The sequence below is a fragment of the Microtus ochrogaster genome, chromosome 22 (genome assembly GCF_000317375.1).
Source record: "Microtus ochrogaster isolate Prairie Vole_2 chromosome 22, MicOch1.0, whole genome shotgun sequence".
Lineage (NCBI taxonomy): Eukaryota > Metazoa > Chordata > Mammalia > Rodentia > Cricetidae > Microtus > Microtus ochrogaster.
In genome coordinates, this window is record NC_022023.1 from 31,861,358 (window position 1) to 31,882,848 (window position 21,491).

Here is a 21,491-nt window from a genome sequence, read left to right on the forward strand (position 1 = left end):
GGCATACCTAGATTATATGCAAAGGTTATTCACACTGTGAGGGGCATACCTAGATTATATGCAAAGGTTATTCACACTGTGAGGGGCATACCTAGGTATCAATTACATGCAAAGGTTCATTCACACTGTGCCATTCCCTAACTCTCAGAATTTTAGGTCTGGTTTCCGAGTCCCTCCACAGTTCTATCCCACTGTAGTGTGGAACAATTTAAGTAAGAAAAGTGGATAGACTAGGACTTAAAAGGAAAACTGGCCAAGCTCCTCAAGGGTAGGGTAGCAATCCCACTATTTCTTTATATCATAAATCATCTGTCTATAGGAAGCTTTCCTTAAGAGGCAACCTTGAGCTAGGAATGATGGTGCACACCTTTAATTCCAGCACTCAGGAGGCAAAGGCAGGTGGATCTCTATGAGTTAAAGGCCATCCTGGTCTATAGAATGAGTTCCAGGACAGGCTCCAAAGCTACAGAGAACTCTGTCTTAAAAAACAACAAATATAATGCCAAATGAAACATTTTATCTATTCAACTACTCTCAAGTACATTTTGGAGGATTGGGGGTCAAATGTCACCAATTTCCTTGGGAAAAGAGAAAAGAAATTGGTGATCTTGCCAGTCTTTGTTGTGTTCAAAGATGTTCATCTTTCATATGATCAAAAATGCTTGCCATCCACTCAGTCCTGACAGCGCACATGACAAACAAGGAAGCACTTGTATTTGGTGCAGCGTTCACCATGGGCATGACGCCAGAACCTGCAGGCTTTAAGCCAAGGTTCTCATCATCCTCGTGAGACTTTCCTCCAGTGTCAGCAGTGCCATGACGGTGTATGAGTCCGGGTATAATTCTGTGAAAGTGCGAGCCCTATAACCAATCACTTCAGTGACCAGTGTGCAAGTTTTCTGCTGCCTTTTGAGCTTTATCTGTAAACAGCTTGAAAGAGGCGGGCTCGAGGGCTTGCCATCAATAGCAAGGAGCACAACAGAGTTGATCGTGGCTAATAAATATCAAGCAGCTACAAGGCACATCGGTAGCTTCAAAACCGCTCCTCGCTAATTTAACTTCTCCATAATCTCCTACCTACCAAGTTAGTGAAGGAGGAGCAGCAGCAGCTGAGAAGACAGCACAGTGGGGAAAGGGTTTAATGCACAGACATGACCTCAGTCTGGATCTCTGGCACCCACACAGAAGCATGACAGGGGAGTACATCAAGGAAGACACATGATATCTATCTACCTTTGGCCTCCACATGCAAATGGGTATGGACACACACACACACACACCCCAACACACACAAAAAATAAAAGATTCTAAAGCAAACAAATACCATGAAAAAATTCAGAAGCATCTGTTTGTATTTTTGTCTATGCTTTGTATTGACACTATTTTAGAAGCACATTTATTCATTCAGCAAATATGTACTGAGCATCACTCATATGCTACACATTGGTCTAGAAGATCATAGCAGAGGACAAACAAAAAAATCCTAATCTTCTCAGAGCTTCCAGTGGTAAAACACACAGAAACATGTAGAAGCTGGTTTCTCTTATTTCTGTGGTGTGACAGACTCAAACCCAAGATCTTTACATTCTGGGCAAGTGTCCTATCACTGAGTGTACCTGCCCGCCTTTGTGATTTTTTTAAATTATATACATGTATTCTATGTTACTATTATGTTCTCAGTACAACTTGACCTCTATAATTGTATATTCTGTATGTTCTGAAACAAAGCAAACAAAATTTAGCATGACTATACTCAAAGTATTTGACAATTCCTTACCCAAGAAAAATTTCAGTCATTTATCTTTTTCTAATTAGTTTATTTTTATTTTATATTCATTGGTGTTTGTCAGACCCCCTAGAAGAAGAGCTAAAGAAAGTTGTGAGTTGTCATGTGGGTGCTGGGAATTGAACCTGAGTAGTCTGGAAGAGCATCCTCTGGAGGTCACACAGTGCTCTTAACCGCAAAGTTGTTTTTCCAGCCTCCAGTCATTTATCTTAAATAGTAAAATAACAGGGATAGTTGTGAGGACAGACATGATCAATAAAAGAATTCCAGAAACCAGTTCCAGTAAATAAAGAGAAAAATCACAAATACCATACATATATGTGTGCGTGTGCGTGTGTGCGTGTGTGTGTGTGTGTGTGTGTGTGTGTGTATACATACATATCCACAGCTCTCATAAGGAAGCACAGTCAGAGAAAACATCCTAAAGGAGTACACTGTTCCCAGGTCAGCTTTTATCATGAGGAAGGGGGAAGGGCTGCAGGCAAAGCTGAAAGAGGAGAGGCAGAAAGTGCTGAAGGTATTCAGAGAATACAAGTCTTGTCCTCAGTTAAATATAAAATGGAAATAACGGAATAAGAAAGCTGTTGCCATAATTTAGGCTTGAGGTACAAAACGCTTCCAATCTTAAGTCAAGGGACCTAAACTTAATTTGGTAGGTTGCAGAGTCACTGAAGGATTTACTGTGGAGAATTTGCACAATTCTAGCAGATGCTAGAAAACGTGGATTTAAAAGTAAGGAGTAAGTTATGAGGAGGGGAAGATGAGGCATACCCTTTACCCAGAAACTGTGGGAAAGAAGAAAGCCTGTCTTTTGACATTCTGAGTAGAGAAGACTTAAAACTCATTTGTTACTAGTAGTAGCTAAAAGCAAAGAATAGCTTCCTTTTCCATACAATGTTATCTCCTCAGTACTTCCTTTTTAGCTTCATCTCCTTACCCTCTCTCCTATTCTTCAACTATTCTGGACTATCCTGTTCTTTCCTTCCAGAAAGGTGAACTTCTGTAGCTTTAATTATGCTGTTCGAACCAATAAACCCTACTTTTCTAAAAAGCTGAGTTTAAACATTGCTTCTGTATGCTACCAGATAAATAAAATGAAATAAAAACATAAAAACGCCAAACTTGTAGAAGATGGTGGCAAATGCTTGCTAAAAATCAGTGAACATCTAACATCTTTTTAAAAGGTTGGATTTCCCAAGGGTCACAACGCTCACAAAAAGTAGGCCTGAAAGTAGAATACACAAGAGAAAAGAAGAAGACGAGGAGGAGGAGGAGCCCTGACTTTGGTCCCAAGAACTCACAGCAATTGGAAAGAGAGACCCAAATACACAAAGTTGTCCTCTGTGTGTGCTGTGTCATGCCACCTTCTCCCCAATAATAACAGAAAGTAGAACACACGAAAGATGGAAACGTTTTCTCCATTCCCCCGGATTATCCTGATGATAATCAAGAGCAGTAGACAATGGTTGCTGCTTACACGGCCAGCGCAAATCACAACGCACCTAGTCCCACCAGGTGCACGGGAGGAAAGACTCCACAGAGACAAGGGTAACAAAAACTGAAGAAATTATGCAGAGGGGGATTAGCAGACTTTATTTCCAGAAGAGAATCGTCCTGTTCAGGAAATAATGATCAGGAAACTCTGCCTCAGAAAAATAAACAACTCGCTCATGCACCCATTCACCCACTCACGCATGCATGCATTCATTCATTCCACGTTGCGAGAGCCTACCGTGTTCTAGGTCCTGGAGGCCCCGCTGGAGACGAGGGTGAGCAGAGCAGTCCCTTACCACAAGCTCTTGTCAATCACAACTACCTTTCAAACCGCCGTGACTTTAAACGGCGTCCGTCACTGTGGAGGAGGAGAGTGTGGGACGCGGGTTTTCCGAGCGACGCTCACAGAGCTGCAGGCTGACAAGCCAGCCGCGACGCCTCCAAAGCCCAGCAGCCGCTTCCGTCCGCCGGCCTCACAGCACTGACAGCGGAACCTCAACTCCAGACTCGAATCCTGGCCCCCCCACACACACACACACACACAAGTCCCGCCCCGCCTTCGCCGACGTCATCCAGTGGCGCCGGGGACGCGGAGAAAGCGCTGTTAACGGCACTTCCTCATCACGTGACAGTCACGCCCCACCCCGCGCGCGGTCCCGCCCCCTCCGGCCGCGGTCGCGATTACGCTCCCTGCGGCCTGCAGTAGGAGAGCCGCCGCGGGCCGAGGGCGCGCCGCCGATCCAGACCGGGTGATCTCTGGGCAGAACGACGAGGCAAGCCGAACCTCCGAAACTCTTCGCCACTCGAGACCGGAGACGGGAAACAAAACAGGCGGGAATCGGTGGGGGAGGGCTGGAGCTAGCGGAAGGTGTCATGGCGGCCGCAGCGGCGGTCACGTGCCCCGGAGGCCCGCCCTGGAACTTCCGGTCACGTGCCCTCAGCGCCCTCGCAGCCAGCGATGGAGGCAAGACCCCCCGGCAACAGAGGCGGTGGCGACGGCTGCGGCGGCTGGGTTTCAGCCTCGCCCCTGCAGCGGCTGTGAGGAGCGCGGCGGAGCTAACCCTGACCGGACGTGGTTCCCGGAGCCCAGGCCGGAGGCAGTAGCTCCCACCTGGTGAGTTCAGACCGAAGAATGGGGGTGGGCGGGCGGTGAGGGTCTGACAGGCCCCGGGGGCGCGGGACGGCGCGGGTTCGGCCCCTCGCTGTAGAAGTCTTCACGGCCCCGCAAGCTGGCTGGGTGGCTTGCCCTCCTTAACCCGAAATGGGAAGGAGGTGCCCTAACCCTTAAGCGACTGCCTGAAGGCATTCCGTTCTTCCGGCGAGACGGACTCAAAGGTTTTACCGGGTCAGACTCACCTCCCGAGAATGCAGGAAGTGAGGCCTCTCCGGGACACTCAGGCCCTTCCCGTTAGAAAGCCTGCCCGGGAGAGTCTTTCGGTTCTTGTAGAAGAAGTCCCCACCTTGGTGGCTGCATGCCTTTTTGCTCCCACCTGTCATCCCGCTCTTCAAACTGTTATTTAAGCGTGAGCCATACACCCAGTTTTAGTTATGACCGGCTTGACAGCCATGGAATGGAAAGTGGGCCGATACATGGCAATGCGCGATTATTTTTGTAAATTCTCCTGTGTTCTCAAAGGCTAAGTTGCGGTGAAATTAACGCTTACATGCCCATTTTTGCCATCTGTAAAATAAGGTTGGGAGAAAGATGTTAAAACTTGCCCGGGGCGGCGGTGAGATGGCTCAGCTGGTAAAGGTGGCTGCTAACCTGAGTTGCATCTGTGGGACCCACGTGTTGGAAGGCGAGAACCGATTACCAGAAGTTGTATCCTCACATATACACAATTTAATCTTACTTTTGTGCGATTTGTTTTGGCTGTTGTTGTTCATTCAAGGACTCCAGTTTAAAACAGGGTAAAACAGAGGTTTGTGAGTCAGGAATGCAGCTCAAAGTTAGTGGTGCCTGCTGGACATGTGTAAGGTGCTGGATTTCGTCACCAGAACCGGCAAAGAAAAAAATAGAGGACTGTGGGTCCAGCTCAGTGCAGGCTGATAAGCATGCAGGCCTGGGTACAGAAAAGTGACAGGTCTGAAAACAACCAGGTCTGGCCCCCCTACAATATTCTCAATAGCCAAACTTGGGGTTTCCTTTTTTTTTTTTCTTTGTTTTTTGTTTGTCTTTCGCGAAAAGGTTTCTCTATATTACTGTCTGTCCTGGAACTTGTTTTGTAGACCAGGCTGGCCTCAAACTCAGAGATCCACCTGTCTCTGCCTCCTCAGTGCAGGAATTAAAGGCGTGCACCACCATACCCCACCCCTGTCCCTGTCCCAGCCTTGTGATTTTTAAAACATTTTAAAGAGAAACATTTCTCCCATGAATTTTTGTCTGGAATTCCAACATAAAAAAAAATCAATGTGCTTCAGTGAATCTGAATTTAGGTGGGTCGGCATCTTATCTCCAAGGACATCCACTAAAAACACAATTTGGAAACCACTGAGTCACAGTTGTCAAAACCTTAAGTTTTGTTTTTTGTTTTTTTTGTTTTTCGAGGCAGGATTTCTGTGTGAAACAGTTCTGGCTATCCTGGAACTCAAACTCACAGAGATATCTACCTCCCGAGTGCTAGGATTAAAGGCATGTGCCGCCACCACCTGGCCTAATCAAAGATTCTTAAAAGCCAAAACCAGAATAGCCACATGACGAGATCGTAAAACGGGGATATAACCTCTGGTGGCATCCTGATGTCTTATAAGGACAACTCTGGAAAGAATTTTGTGCCTAAATTAGCTAACAGGCTTGAATCTTTTTCGAAGCAGAGTCTCCTGAGTGTAGTAAAAATTGTCCTTGAACTCATAGAGACAGTTCTGCCTCCTAAGTGCTGGGATTATAGGCTTGAGCCACCACACCCAATTTATTTATTTATTTATCATATATACAGTATTCTGTCTGCATGTATGCCTACATGCCAGAAGAAGGCACCAGAGCTCATTACAGATGGTTGCGAGCCACCATGTGGTTACTGGGAATTGAATTCAAGACCTTTGGAAGAGCAGGCAGTGCTTTTAACCACTGAGCCATCTCTCCAGCCCCACCACACCCAATTTAAAAGGAGAGGTCTGTTGTATTTACTTGGCCAACTGAATGAGATTGATGGGTTTGAATTTCTTTTACAGTAGTTACAGAAGTACAGATATATAGAAGCAGTTTTAAGAGCTAGGCCCTTAGTCCCGGCACCTGGTGGGTAGAGGCAGTGATTCTCTTGAGTTTGAGGTTAGCCTGGTCTACATAGTAAGTGCCAGGCCAGTCAGGACTACGTATTGAAACACTGTCTCAGAAAAAGAAAAGTATAGGTGTTTTCCTGTTCTAGCTGCCTGCTCCCAAATAACCGACTCAGAGACCTAATATAAATTATAAATGCTGGGCTAATAGCTCAAGCTTGTTACTAATTAGCTCTTACAACTTAAACCATTTTCATTGATTTTTGTTCTGCCCTGAGGCTCATGGATTTTACCTCTATCCCACTTTGTGTTTCTGGCTCAATCTAGCTGGCAACTCCTGACTCCACCCTTCCTCATCCCATCTTTCTCAGTTTGGCTTTCCCACCTAACTTTATCCTGCTTAGCTATTGGCCAGTCAGTTTGTTTATTAAACCAATCATGGTGACATATATTCACACAGTATTCAGACAGAATATTCCACAGCAGAAATAAGTGAAGTACAGAGGAGTATGTATTCTTTAAAAATACCTGGAAGATAATTGCAGTCAAAAAAAGAATCAGTTAAAAGTAGTAAAGCAATGGGTGTGGTGGTACATGCCTTTTGATCCTAGCACTGAAGTTCTCTTAAGTTTAGTGATAACACTCTATCAGCATGCAGTTTTTTATTAGTGGGTATTTGCCTATTTCCTTCTATCATGCACTTAGTATATTTCCTTAGTTTGTGAAACTATGCTTATAACAATAACAGTCCACTGTGGTTTCCTTTTAATTTTTGTGGTTTTGTGTGGTTGTTTTGCCTACATGTATGTCTGTGCCCCCACCACCTATGTGCCTGGTGCCTGAGGAGGCCAGAAGAGAGACCATCAGATCCCCTGGAATTGAAGTTGCTAGCAACCAAATTCAGGTCCCCATCAATTGAGAACAGCAAATGCTCTAAACTAATAAACCATCTCTCCAACCCCTTTGGGGTTCCTTTGCAAAAAGGAACCTCCGAGGTTTTATTTCCTCTGTTGTTGTACTGGTAAAACATTTTTTGATTACTTGATAGCAAGCATTCTCTATCTCTTTTCACTCGTTTTATTTTCTTTTTTTTTCCACTCATTTTCTTTAAGATGGGATCTTACCATGTATCTCAGACTGCCTTTGAACATGGCAGTTCTTCATTCTGTCTTTGATATCCTGAGCAAATACCCATGTCTTAGGCTAGTAGATATAGCTCACTCTTGCATACCTCCTTTCCAGGAAACAAGAGTGCTAAAGATAAAAGAGTTTATCTTTCTGTATACTTTGATAGAAGAGGTAGGTAATGGAAATTTATAGAGACATTCAGAAATTAAAGATTTCTGTTGAACCATTGTAAATTTTTCCTAAAATGTTAGGGCCAGATCTTTCTAGGGCAGGATCCAATTTCAGGAATCTTTGTGAAAAATGACTATCTGGTCTATGAATAGAAAGCTATAGTATCCTGTAGTTGAGTTGAAGATAGATATGTATAGATTTCTTGTGTCCTGGCAAGGCTGAATTCTTCAATAAAGATTTTCTTTCAATTTTATAAGTACATAATAGATCCTTTTGAGGATTATGCTGTGCTGCTGGGTGCTATATTATAATGAACACAACACATTGAACCTTGATCTTTCTAAAGCTTGCAGTCTACCAACGGATATATACATGTTTTTTCACATATTTAATGCTGGAAGGTAAAATATAGTGCAATTTGATCCCATTGTTATGGATTTCATGTTATGATTTCCAATATGTCAGAAACCTTTGGAAGTCAAGAGAAGTATTTAAAGTATACACATACCCTAAATGCCAACTTGGGCTGCTGGTTCCAAGAAACATGTAACAGCAGTGTTAAATATTTCATGCCAAACAGTGCCCACTTCAGGGACGTTAGGACTGAGAAGAGCTACCTAAGTGAAACTTTACTCCTGGGTTCCATCTCTAAGAAAAACATGGTACTATGAACCCAAACTGCATTTAATATACAGAGCTCAAACCCACAGCCAGTATGATCTCCGAGGCTTTAAAACAAATGGTAGTTTACTTGTGGTGGAATTTGAAAATATGCTTATAGTTTTGAAAGGGGGTGGTGTTTTTGTAAAGTTTTTAGTCATGCCTTTACATTGTAAAATACTAAGGAAATATGTTATATAGTACATACATGTTCAGCACATTTCGCTGAAAAGCAGTGTATCCTTTAATTTTAATTTTGTATATTATAAGATCTTGATTTTGGAGACTACGTTGTGTCCCCCCTCCCCCTTTTTTTTAATTAAATGATTTTTTCTTTTATTGAGAATAGATTTTTCCCCCTCACATAATATATTCTGATTATATAGTTTTTCCTCCCTCTTCTCTTTCTAGTTCTCATCCAGATCCACTCCCAAGGGATAATAACAAAATAAAATATAGTAAGATTTTTTTTTTTTAAAAAAATTTTGTTTGTCAGAATTTGACAAAACAAGCAGAAAGAAGAGCCCTCGAGAAGGCACAAGAAACAGGCCCACACTTTCACATACTCAGGGACCTCATAAAAACACAATTCAGGAAGCCATAATCTATCAGAAAACCTGGTGCAGAGCCATGAAGGCCTATGCATTCTGCTTCAGGAGAATTACTTAAATTTATTAGCAAGATGGTGGTGATGCAGACCTTCAATTCTAACACTCAGGAGGCAGAGGCAGGGAGATCTCTGTGAGTTCCAGGCCAGCCTGTACTACAAAGTAACTTCCAGGATGGCCAGAGCTACATAGAGAAACCCTGACTCAAAACACCCCCAAAGTAAGTACTATGAGGAGAATATTAGAAAAGAGTAATAACTTCAGAGATTAGAATCCACTCAAAATAAAATTGATGAAACCAGTTGAGCAGAGAGAGAAAACTGTATCAAGTCTGAGAACAAAGACATATACATGCAGCTTCGTGCAGGGTTTTAACTGTAAAGAAGAGTCTTATGACAGATAATTCCATAAAATAATACATCTTTTCATTGACCGCATTGGGTTTAAAGTAGCCTACAGCAGTACTTTTCATAAAAGAAATATTATAGCTCTTACAGAGTTCTATGGGGAAAAAACACAAGGAAATTCCTCCAAGGAATCTGAAAATCACAGAAGCCATTGTAGGGTGACCCCAGTGGGTCTCTTAGCTCTTCCAAATGTGTCCTGTTTATACTAACAAAGATACTACAGATGACCAGAAAAACTTGGCAAGCAAATTATCTGAGACAATTGACAGTTGTGCCTACTGTTCAATAACTTATTTCTGAATTTTTTAATTTTTAATAGGGAAGATTAATCCAGGGCCTAGAGAATACTGGGACAACATTCAACCTCTGAGCGGCATCTCAGCCTTGCTTCAAATAAATTTTAATGGAAATAGATTCTGTGTTATGTAGGAAAGGCCATTGTTAAGTACTAAAACTCGGTTCTGTTGATGTGCTGAACTCTTTACTTTCCAGATTTTGTCTTCACTCCATTTGTTTTCTTACCTTCCCCGCTGAGAGGTGCTTCTGTTGTTTTTCAAGTCCAGTTCATTGGAAGCTTCTGCTATAGGCTGTCTTTGCTGGAGCTTTTCTTCAAACTACTGATTAACATTATTGGGGTAATTATGTAGTAACTCCCTCCTAACTTTTCTCCAATCTTAAACGGGTTTTGATTGATGTTTCCTAAAATGTGTTTTGTATAGTGCATAGTATCATTTTGCATTCTGTAGTCAGGGTGAGCATTTAAATTTTTCCTAATTACTTGTTAGGAATATCTATACAAACTTGATATTAAGCATTTAACAGATGCCAGGCAGTGGTGGCACAGGCCTTTAATCCCAGCACGTGAGAGGCAGAGGCAGGCAGATATCTGTCTTTGAGGCCAGGCTGGTCTGAGTTCCAGGATAGCTCTGCTATACCAAAAAATGGGGGTGGGGGGATGGAGGGGGTGGGGTCGTAGCTCCATAAATGTTACAAAGTAGATATTTACTCTTGCAAAATTAAAAATAACTAATGCTTTTTTAGTTCTTACCCACATGTTATTCTACATTTGGTTTTATAAATAATCAACTATTGGTAAGACTTTTTTAATTTGGCTCTAATCCGTTTGAGCCACGGTTTCCCTATATGTAGGTTGTCCTAGAGCTCACTATGTAGAATAGACAGCCATCATTTTGCCTTCTTCTCCTAAGTGCTAGTCATTTTTGATAAGTAATGGATCCCCAGTTATTGGGTTCCTCCTCTGAAGGGATAAGCCAGATCAAACTTATTAATAAATCCAGATTTAATAAACAGAGCAAAGCAAGGCGGAGCACTTCCTGTGACTTTTAGGAAGGCAGGATGGGAAGAGCATGTGGCAGGTCTAGCGGGTCTTAAATAGCCTGTAGGGGATCTTGAGTTCCAGAGGAGGAGGAAATGCTGCTGATGGCTTGGTGGGCATTCTCAGGGGTCTGGAATGGGAGGAATGGAACTGGGTGGAGCTTCCCAACAATTCAGTCTATGAGTGCATGTGTGCATACCAACTCATAAAATACAGCTTACCTTCTGGGAAGTCAGAGGACAACTGTCAGGAATCAGTTCTCTTTTGACATCTTGTGGGATCCAGGGAAATCAGCTCCTGCAATGAAAAAATTCATGTTTTTGTAGATAATCAGGGGAAATAATCAACTTGTCTGTCCATCTAGTCATACATGTAGAACATACGTGACATATGTAGTGTAACTCTGAGGTCAATTGGATGCTTCAGAAAAACATCTTGATATCTCACAACAGTTTTCTTATCTATAAAACTTAACTAACAATAGAGGCTGCTTCAGAAGATTATTAAGTAGAGACTAAATGAGATTAAATAAAGTTTATAATGGCACCTTGTATAATCTGCCATTGCTTCTTCTTCATGACACGCCCCACCACTCTTGAAAACTATCTTACTCTTGTGCACGCTGGCCTTGAACTCTGATCCTCCTTCCTCACAATCGTGAGTACTAGATTAAAGGCATGCCATTACTAGCATTCCTGTGCTAAAAATAAAATTGGGATAATACAAATCGGGAATTAGCTGCTTGAGAAAAGAATTGACTAGAAACAAGCATGGAGAAGCATTGGGGGCATTCTAAAAATGTTCTGTGTGGTTTGGGTTGTGGTATGTAGACATACACAATTTTTAAAAGAGTCAGAATGACCTTGGTGTGTTAGTTATACATCTATTTATTTTTAATTTGTATGGGTGTTTTGCCTCCATGTATGTATGTGAACCACAGGTATATTATGCCTGCAGAAGCCAGAAGAGAATATTAGATCCCTGGAGTGTGGTCAACCTGGAGTTACAGACAGTTATGAACCACCATATGGGTGCTAGGAATCCAGCCTGGGTCCTCTGAAAAAGCACCATGTACTTCTTTTTTTTTTTTTTTTTTTTTTCGTTTTTCGAGACAGGTACTTTTAACCACTTTTAATCTATCTCTCCAGCCCCTATACATCCATTTTATTTACTTATTTTTTTTAAATATTTATTTATTTATTTATTATGTATACAATATTCTGTCTGTGTGTATCCCTGCTGGCCAGAAGAGGGCACCAGACCCCATTACAGATGGTTGTGAACCACCATGTGGTTGCTGGGAATTGAACTCAGGACCTTTGGAAGAGCAGGCACTGCTCTTAACCTCTGAGCCATCTCTCCAGCCCCCTATTTACTTATTTTTAACCTACATTTATGTACTTGATTTTTCTCCCTCGCCCTTCCCCCCAGTAGCACCTTATAGGCATCATGGCAACTTCATCTGAAGAAGTGTTGCTGATAGTGAAGAAGGTTCGTCAGAAGAAGCAGGATGGAGCACTGTACCTCATGGCAGAAAGAATTGCTTGGGCACCTGAAGGCAAAGATAGATTTACAATCAGCCATATGTATGCAGATATTAAATGTAAGTCATATGTACTAACATCTGATGTGTAGTCTGACAGTTTTATATTTTATATTTGAAGAACATACAGTGGTAATTATAAAATAGGATCATCAAATACCTTGCAGATTTACATAGTGTAAACCTATCTTCATTTAAAAAAAATTTTTTTTTCCATGTGTACTTTGAAAAGTTCCATAATATTGCTTTGAGCGGATATGCAGTCTGGTACATAACTGTTCTCTCTTGAAGGACAATTAAGGATTACTTTAGAATCTTTTACTGCAGATAGTTTCACATAATAAAACTGTGTACTAATATCTTTGAGATTTTGTAGGTAAGTTGGTAGAAGATGGCAGATTGTCCCTTCACCAAAATTTTGCATTTAGGCAAGTTACCTAATTTTGATATGGCTATTATCTGTTGGAAAAAGACTCAACTTTATAACAAAGGTAGATGGAGGTATACGGAGCTTTTGAGATCACAGTAGGAGCCCTTGGGGATCAGACCCAAGGACTCTTTGCGTTCTGGGTGCACACTCTACCACTAAGTTACAATACCCTACCCAAGAACATTGACCTTTAAAGGCTAAAATCAACATACCTTCTTTTTCCATATTTGCAAGGTTATCTTGGAATTTGTTCAAAATGTATCTTGCAGTTGAACAGTAGGTTTAAGTGCACCAGAAATTTGGAATCTTTAACTTGAAAGAGATTTCTACAATCACCTAAACTGTGGGGGGGGGTAATGCTAAGATGAGAACACCACCAAGTGTAATAAACCAGAAGCAAACTTTAATCTAGAAACCAGTTTTTCCATTCACCTAACTGGGGGGGGGGGGGGTGGGGGGATCTTGAATAAGAATAAACTTAGGAGAGTCCTTAACTGTGACCATTAGTATAGATCCACTTTTTTATAGGGGTTTTCTCATAGATAAAAGTCTTGTGTAGATTTTACGCTAAAACTAAAAAGCAATGAACATGCCAGTAAACATCCTTTGTGTGCAAGTAACAGTCCTTTCCCAGCGATTCAGCTCCCTATGACAGCTGGAAATGACCGAGATCCCTACCTTTTTTTCCATTGAAATAACTTAGGATCTTAATTTCCCGAAGAAATAATAAAAAAAAAAATTCCTTTTATAACTGGGAGCTACTTATATTAGTATTGCTTAGAAATAGGAAATAAAGGACTGGGTGGATGGTGTAAGCCTTAAGTTTAGCACTCAAGATTCAGGGACAGGCAGAGCTACATGGCAAATTCCAGGTCAGCCATGTTTCAGGCCAGCTTGGACTACAAAATGAGAGACATTCTGGGTATATGTGTCTGTCTGTCTCTCCCTCACTCCATACACACACATATCAGAAATTTATTTACGTTAAAGTGAGAACTCTGTACAGTATGCCACACTGCCATGAGTTGCCTGCCAATTTAGTGGGACAAAGCCCTCCATCTCCAACTCTTTGAGGAAGGAAAAGCACTGTTGCCATGACAGCCATTTATTAAGAACATGGGTTCTGGGACTAGAGAGATGACTCAGATGTTAAAAGAGTACTTGCTGTTCTTGCAGAAGACCCCATGCCAGCTCCCAACCATCTGTAACTTCAGTTTTGGGGTGGAATCCAACACCCTCTTTGGGCTTCCTTGGCACCAGGCCATACACATGGTGCACATATATACATACAGACAAAATATATAAGAAAAAGAACACAAGTTTTGCTGTGTACATATAATTAAGCAATTTCAATCTTCAAATGCTCATGGTGGTAGTGATGATGATGATGATGATGATGATGATGATGATGATGATGATGATGATGATGATGATGGTGATGATGATGATGAAGATGAAGAAAATCTTCAGTGACTAAGAATGTAGCTCAGTAGGTAGGGCGCTTGTGTAGCACGTACAAAGCCCTGAGTTTGGTCCCCAACACTACATAAACCCAGTGTGGTGGCACATCCTAGCACATACTTCATAGAGGAAAAAAGATCAAAAGATCAAGGTCATCTCTAGCTACAAACAGAGCTTGGGAACAGCCTGGGCTATAAGAGGCCCTGCCTCCAAAGAAAAAGGCCCATTGCTTGTGGACTCTGACCTCTTCCAAAGTATACTACAGTAGACTTACATAAAATATTCTCAATACCTGTATGCTTGGGGTTTGTTTAGAGACAGGTAAGTTTTTGCATTTCTGAGAATCACACGTGGGATCCTCATAGGAAATGAGGAAGAATTCCACTAACTGTTGCCATCTCCCAGGTTGTTCCTTAATCATTCACTCCCAGTTTCACTCTCTTTTTTTTTTCTTCATATTAAAACTTTTTTTGACAATGTCATGCATTTATAGAATGCACTCGGGTTGTTCTCAGGCAGTAAGTATCTCCTGTGTCCTAAGCTAGGCTCAGGCTTGGTGATATAGCCCAGGTTGTCCTTGAAGTTCTGATTGTCCTGCTTCCAGCTCCCAAGTGCTGGGACTACAGTCTGAGTGTCCTCGTCTAATTAGCTTCATGCTTTTAGGCCAGAAAATCAGTCCAGAAGGAAAAGCTAAAATTCAACTTCAGCTGGTCCTGCATGCGGGGGACACAACAAACTTCCATTTTTCCAATGAAAGCACAGCGGTGAAAGAACGGGATGCAGTGAAGGACCTGCTTCAGCAGTTACTGCCCAAGTTCAAGCGGAAAGCCAATAAAGAACTGGAAGAAAAGAACAGGTGAAAGTGTAGATTCTGCTTCCCCTCTCTACTAAGGGCTTGGCACTAAGGATCCGTGCAGTCATTGCCTCTGATTCTCTACTTTTAACATGTGTTTGCTGTGTGACTTCTGGTAAGCCCTAAAAGTTACTGCATCAGGTCTGTCATTTGATTAGGAGACCTGACATTACACTGGTTGCTTGCTCTTTCCCCAGTTCTTATAACAGAAGATACTAAACTATTAGAAGTATGTTTGTGAATAAGAAGCCCAGAATCCATATTGTGGGGTTTCAGAGTTCTGAGTCATCCCCCTTCACTCTCCCCACCCACCACTACCACCAGAGGCTCTTTCTCCCTGTGCTTAGTTCTTTGTTTCCTTACACCCTAATAAAAGCCTTTATTCAATTATTTAAAAAATAATTTTTTTAAAAAAAATTCATAGTGTGAAAGATAAAAGATAGAAAAGCGGTGAAATTTTCTGGCAGTAGAAATTATTTCATTAGCAATATCTGTCCAAGTTATTGGTACTTATAGTTCCTTGTGCTTGTTAAAATGATGAATGAGTACTGTGAACTCTGACTGTTCCTTCTCTTGTTCACCTTGTGTGTGGGGAAAATACAGTACTGTTCAAATACAGAGTGCACTTTGTATTTTAAGTATGCAAAGATGTATAAAACCAGTTCTTTGTTTTAGAAAATTTAGTCTGCTTCTTCACACTTCCTTCCCTTTATTTGTACTCCATTTATTACTCTAAAAATGATCTAATCCAATGAATTCTACTGCGCAACCATCACAAAATGAAAGGAGTCATGTGAATATCAGAAGTTTAATTACATTTACTATATCTATCACCAGAATGCTCCAAGAAGATCCAGTTTTATTCCAGCTCTATAAAGACCTTGTTATGAGCCAAGTAATCAGTGCTGAGGAATTCTGGGCCAATCGTTTAAATGTGAATGCAACAGATAGTTCTACATCCAGTTACAAGCAGGATGTTGGCATTTCTGCAGCATTTCTGGTATGTGACCTTTCTAGATTTCTGAAGGGAAAACTAGGAATAGGAAAACTCCAGCATTTTTATAATAGGGACATTTAGGGGTTGGAGGAACGTATCTGTAATACCAACACTTAGGAGGTAGAGGCAGGAGGATCGGTGGTTGAAGAACAGTCTCAATATATTAATATTTTTCTATAACTGTAATAAAACACTATGACCAAGGCAGCTTATAAAAGAATTAAATGGAGCTTTCAGTTACAGAGAGTTAGAGTCTATGATGAATGAGCAAAGGTGTGACAGCAGGCTACCAGAACAGGGCCTGAAAGCTTACATCTCTGGGATTGGTGTGAAACTTTTGAAACCTCAAAGCCCAACCGCAGTAAAATACTTGGTCCAGCAAGGCCATACCTCCTAATCATACTCTCAAACAGCTGCTAACTGGGAACCGAATATTCATATGTCTGAGACTTAGAGAGCCTCTCATTCAGACCCCCACTCAATTATGTGAGAAAATGTCTCAACAAAAAGAGGGAAAATCCTCTGGGGTTGGGGGGGGGGTGTATAAATACAGGCACATGTGTGCCTTAGTGTGCATATGGAGATCAGAGGATAGCTTTAGGTGTTGGTCCTTACTTCTGCTTGTTTGAACCAAGTCTCTGTGGGTTTCGGGGTTTGTTTTTTCCTGCATCTGCCAGGTGTCCTGGCTCAATCGCTTCAGAGTTTTTCCTGTTTCCCCCTTCTATTTTTCTGTAGCAGTACAGGGATGACACATGCCCTGCGGCATCCAATTTATCTTAGTTTGTTCTGGCCATTGATACTCAATCTTCCTGGACTTTACCCTCTGAGTCATCTTTCCAAGCCAAAAAAGCAGTTTCTCTTGAAAATTTTGGCATTTTCTTTGAAGTAAATTGGTGAAAATTTTATTGTCTCTAGGTGTAAGGGCAAATGCCTTTAATCCCAGCACACGAGTCAGGTGGCAGGTAGATTTCTGAGTTCAAGGAAGTCTGGTCTGTATGAGTTCCAGAGCAGTTACATAGTGAGTCCTGGTTCAAAGACAAAGGAAATTTTGTTGTCAATGGTATTTTATACAGTAAGAGGTAAGATCTTACTGTATAGCCCTGGCTGGCCTCAAACTTGAGTCGATCTTCCTGCCTTTGCTTCTAGAGAAGTAAGATTACAGACGTGTGTCACCACACCCAGCTCTGGTACTTTTGTAAAATGATTGCTGTATTTCACTCATAATACAGACTTAAATGTACAGAGACTGCAATCATTTGGAAAAATGACCATGAAACCTATCTAATATGAAAATTAGGGCTGCATTATCTTTTCAATTAAGAAATGGGTCTTTTTTTTTATAGGAAAAGGATGAGATCAATATTTACTCATTAACAAGAATATGAATAGGAAGCCAGGAATGTGTGTACCTGTAATCCCTGCACTTGGGAGGCAGAGGTAGGAGGATCTTGAGGTCGAGGCCAACGTGGACTATTTAGAGAGTTCCAGCCCAAGCTGGTTCCAAAGAATCCCTGTCTCAGCAGACAAACTAAAAACTATGAGTAGCTGTTACATGTATTTAGTATGTTTCTGGGGGATTAGCGGTGAGTCAGATTCATAGATCCTTTCCTAAGGAAACCAGTTAGCCAGTGTCCATTTAACTACTAGCCAAGGTTCACAGAGGCTTTGGCAGCTATCCACAGACTAGATCTCGATGTTGGCCACTGTTGAACATGTCTGTTTAACCATTTCAGACTTACAAAGAAGCAGGCTTACAAGTGTCCTGGAATCTGACAAACAAGTCCAGGCTTGTTTAAGCCCTGTCCTATGTATAGAGTTGGTGTATGGGGCTTGCTCTGTCTACAGTTTGCTCACAAGTCTGTTTCACCTCTGTATTATCCTTTGGGAGCTTAGATATACTCTGTGAATATCTAACAAATGTATGTAAGTACCTATATTTGTGGTCTTTGTTTTAGGCTGATGTCCGGCCCCAAACAGATGGCTGTAATGGTTTGAGATATAATTTAACTTCTGATATCATTGAATCTATATTTAGGACCTACCCAGCAGGTAAGATGACTCAAGTTTTGGGGGAGTTGGTTTGGGTTTAGTTTGGTTTGGTTTTGGTTTTTTTTGTTGTTGTTTTTGTTTTTTGTTTGTTGGTTTGTTTGGGATTTTGGTTGTTTTTGTTTTTTCAAGACAGGGTTTCTCTGTGTAACAGCCCTGGCTGTCCTGGAACTCACTTTGTAGACCAGGCTGGCCGTGAACCCACAGAGATCTGCCTGCCTCTGCCTTCCAAGTCCTGCCCAGCCCAGTTACTGATTTTAACTTTAGATGATTAAAGGAATTGTTTAGATGAATTCTATTTGTAGAAATGAAAAGCCTATCAGGGGCTCTTTAGCCTTCAGCACAGCTGGAGTAAGTGAATGCTGCAGATAACAGTAAGTGTGCTGTTCTGCCCCACTCCCAGCTCATCCCCTCACTTGTGCCTTGACCCCAGCCCTGATGGCTTGTGATACGCAGCCAAGAATGAGAGCCACGGCTTTCTCAGTTACTCCTAAACAGTATTCCTTGAGTCAGATACTGTCTGGTCTTACCTACCCAGCGATGGCTGCTTGCCATTTCTAGGACAGTAGTTCAACTTTCTTAATGCTGCAACCCTTTAATACAGTTAGTTACTCATGTGGTGACCTCCAACCATAAAATTATTTCGTTGCTACTTTATAATTGTAATTTTGCTACTGTCATGAATTGTAATGTAAATATCTGATATACAGCCCCCAAAGGAATCATGACCCACAAGTTGGGAACCACTGTTCTAGAATATTAGCACAGACTTTAGTGTTCCCTTTGTGTATATATTTAATCATCATAAATATACTATGAAGTAGGTTCTAATAAGGAACTAATGTACAAAGAAAACAGTTTGCTCTAGGGTGACCTAAACAGTAAATGGCAGTGATTCTAAACACTGATAACTAAACTGGAAGCTTCCAGGAGAGCTGAACTGGTAGTGCCATGAGTATTAAAAGTTCCATTCTCCACCAACTAACATTTTCTTGTATTAGTGAGGTCTGATTTCCAAGTATGCTATTGAAAAAAATGTTTGTAAATGATGTCTATAGTTTGTAAAGATTCATAGATGGTACCTCACCTAGATCTATTAAATTTTATTCCATATTTATAATCCTGTAGTATATGAGTGTCATGAAAACTTTTAGTATTTATCCAGTTCTTAAGTTGAAAGGTTCTTAAGAAATAGGAACTCATTATATAAGATCTTATGTGGGGTTTTTTTTTTCCTCCCCACAGTAAAAATGAAATATGCAGAAACTGTACCACACAACATGACGGAAAAGGAGTTCTGGACACGTTTTTTCCAGTCTCATTATTTTCACAGGGACCGACTAAATACAGGATCAAAGGATCTCTTTGCAGAATGTGCCAAAATAGATGAAAAGGGTAAGCGTCTCTCTCTGGCCCCTTGACACTCAACCTCGCCATTCTTGACTCTTAGACCTACTAATAATATCTTTTAAATATATCTGAGAAAGATGAGCTTTAAACCTGTGTTTTCATTGATTTTTCTAGGATTAAAAACAATGGTTTCATTAGGAGTAAAAAACCCAATGCTAGATTTGACAGCTTTGGAAGATAAATCGTTAGATGAGGTAAGAAGTAATAAAGAGACAAAATAATCTTCTCTTGGTTTTCAGTGTTTCTGTTTTAAATATGCCCTAAATTAGATAATCCACTTGTAATACCCTAAAATAAAAGGAGTACTGTTAACATGTCAGAAGTGCTTTTCAGTATGCAACAAGCCCTGAGTTTGAGTCTCCATCCTTTTTTTTTTTTAAGTGGGGCGGGGACTTTTTGGTACTGCTGTTTGCCATTAAAATTGTCTTAGGCTACCAATGAGTTAACTCAGTGGGGCGAAAGTACTTGTTTCACAAGGCTGACCTCCTGAGTTTGAGCCCCAGATCCCACTGTGGGAGGAGAGAACCAACTCACAAAAGTTGTCCTGTGACTTCCACGTGAGCACCCGTGCTCACCACACACATAGATCATACACACATGCTTTAAGAAGTTAAAATTACCTTAAAGAGCTCAGTTCTCTGTGAATTGCTTAACCTTTTTAGAAATAATTTTTAAGCTTTCTCCATGAGCAGTTCTCCAGAAACTGAACTCACCCCCATTGTTCTAGTAAACAAGCATACATCTATTTGCTTATCTGCCAGCCTCTATTGGTATTAACCCATACGGTCATGACTCCAGGCCTCCTGCTCATTTTTGTGAATACTAATTATGTAATGATCTAACTCCAAAGGTGCCAAATCATTTACTCAACTGTAAGATTGGTATTTATTTAAATTTTTATGAAAAAAAAATTTAGTTTGCCTACCTGCTTGTTTGAATGGGTGCCATGTACATGCAGGTAAGGTGCCCATGAGTGCGAAAAGAGGGCATCCAATACCCTGGAACTGAAGTTACAGATGGTTGTGAGTTGCTATGTGGGTTCTGGGAACTGGGCCTGTACCCTTTACAAATGCCCTTAACCATTGAGTACTCTGTCTGGTTCCTCTGCTTAGGTATTTCACATTCAGAATGAAACAAACCTTTGATGATCCTCATGGACCTGTTCTTGGCTCTTCCGTGTTTTATTTAAAAAGCATTAGCATTTGCTTAGGTAGTGACTTGAACCACCTCCCCTCCAGTAATGCTGATCATGTTCCCTCATAGCTCCTTTATTTCCTAACCTTAACAAACTGGCTGGCTTACAGGGTTTAATAATTTATCAAATAATTACAAAAAAATTATACCATGTGCTAGGGAAGGCCACTGAGCAAGAGTAGGCTGTCTCAGGGCAGCTACATTTTGCTGAGAACAGATTGAGTGGCAGTTGTCAAATGAAAAATTGTGAAGAAAACAGTAAAGGTGATATGGATAACTGCAGGGGTTGGGACTGATTGTAGTTAGACCTTAGAAAGTTGATCACATGCCCTGACTAACAGCTAGAAAATATAATAAAACCGGGAGTTGAATCTGCATCTTCTTGTTTGTTCATTTCGAGCCTGTATGTGTTTATGTACGTGTGTATACAGGGACAGGACAGCCATTGTTCCTTAGCTTCCATGCATCTCTTCATTTTCTGTTTCTTTAGATCGTTGTGTGCATGAACATGATGAATTTTAGTCACGTTCACTCCAATACCCCTGCTGTTCCCCTCTCCTGATGAAATTTCCCAATAAGTCTTCTACTTTCATGTCTTTTGTATGTTTGTGACCCACTGAGTTTTGTCAGGGTTTCTTTCATGACCATGGTAGTTTATTTACTGAAGCATAGGCAGCTTTTCAGTAACTGCACTACTGAGAAAAATGACACTCCTTTCCCCATAGACAAATGCCAATAGTCATGGGCTTAT

The 21,491-nt window shown here is 41.2% G+C and overlaps 2 protein-coding genes across 3 annotated transcripts in view; one reads left to right on the forward strand and one right to left on the reverse strand.

The window, feature by feature from the left end:
• Window positions 1-3,797, reverse strand: part of Hps5 (HPS5, biogenesis of lysosomal organelles complex 2 subunit 2) — a 41,660-nt gene extending 37,863 nt beyond the window's left edge. The window contains exon 1 of the mRNA XM_005357834.3: window positions 3,519-3,797. The gene's annotated coding sequence lies outside the window, so the exon portion shown is untranslated. The remainder of the gene's footprint in view (window positions 1-3,518) is intronic.
• A 368-nt stretch (window positions 3,798-4,165) lies between these two features.
• Window positions 4,166-21,491, forward strand: part of Gtf2h1 (general transcription factor IIH subunit 1) — a 29,369-nt gene continuing 12,043 nt past the window's right edge. Inside the window, exons 1-7 of one of the 2 annotated variants that reach the window (XM_026784355.1) lie at window positions 4,166-4,394; window positions 12,238-12,409; window positions 14,904-15,096; window positions 15,931-16,093; window positions 18,046-18,139; window positions 19,382-19,531; window positions 19,661-19,740. In XM_026784355.1, coding sequence (XP_026640156.1) covers window positions 12,256-12,409; window positions 14,904-15,096; window positions 15,931-16,093; window positions 18,046-18,139; window positions 19,382-19,531; window positions 19,661-19,740 — 834 coding nt within the window. In that variant the 5' untranslated portion in view covers window positions 4,166-4,394; window positions 12,238-12,255. The remainder of the gene's footprint in view (window positions 4,395-12,237; window positions 12,410-14,903; window positions 15,097-15,930; window positions 16,094-18,045; window positions 18,140-19,381; window positions 19,532-19,660; window positions 19,741-21,491) is intronic. The other variant, XM_005357837.3, reaches the window with a different exon arrangement.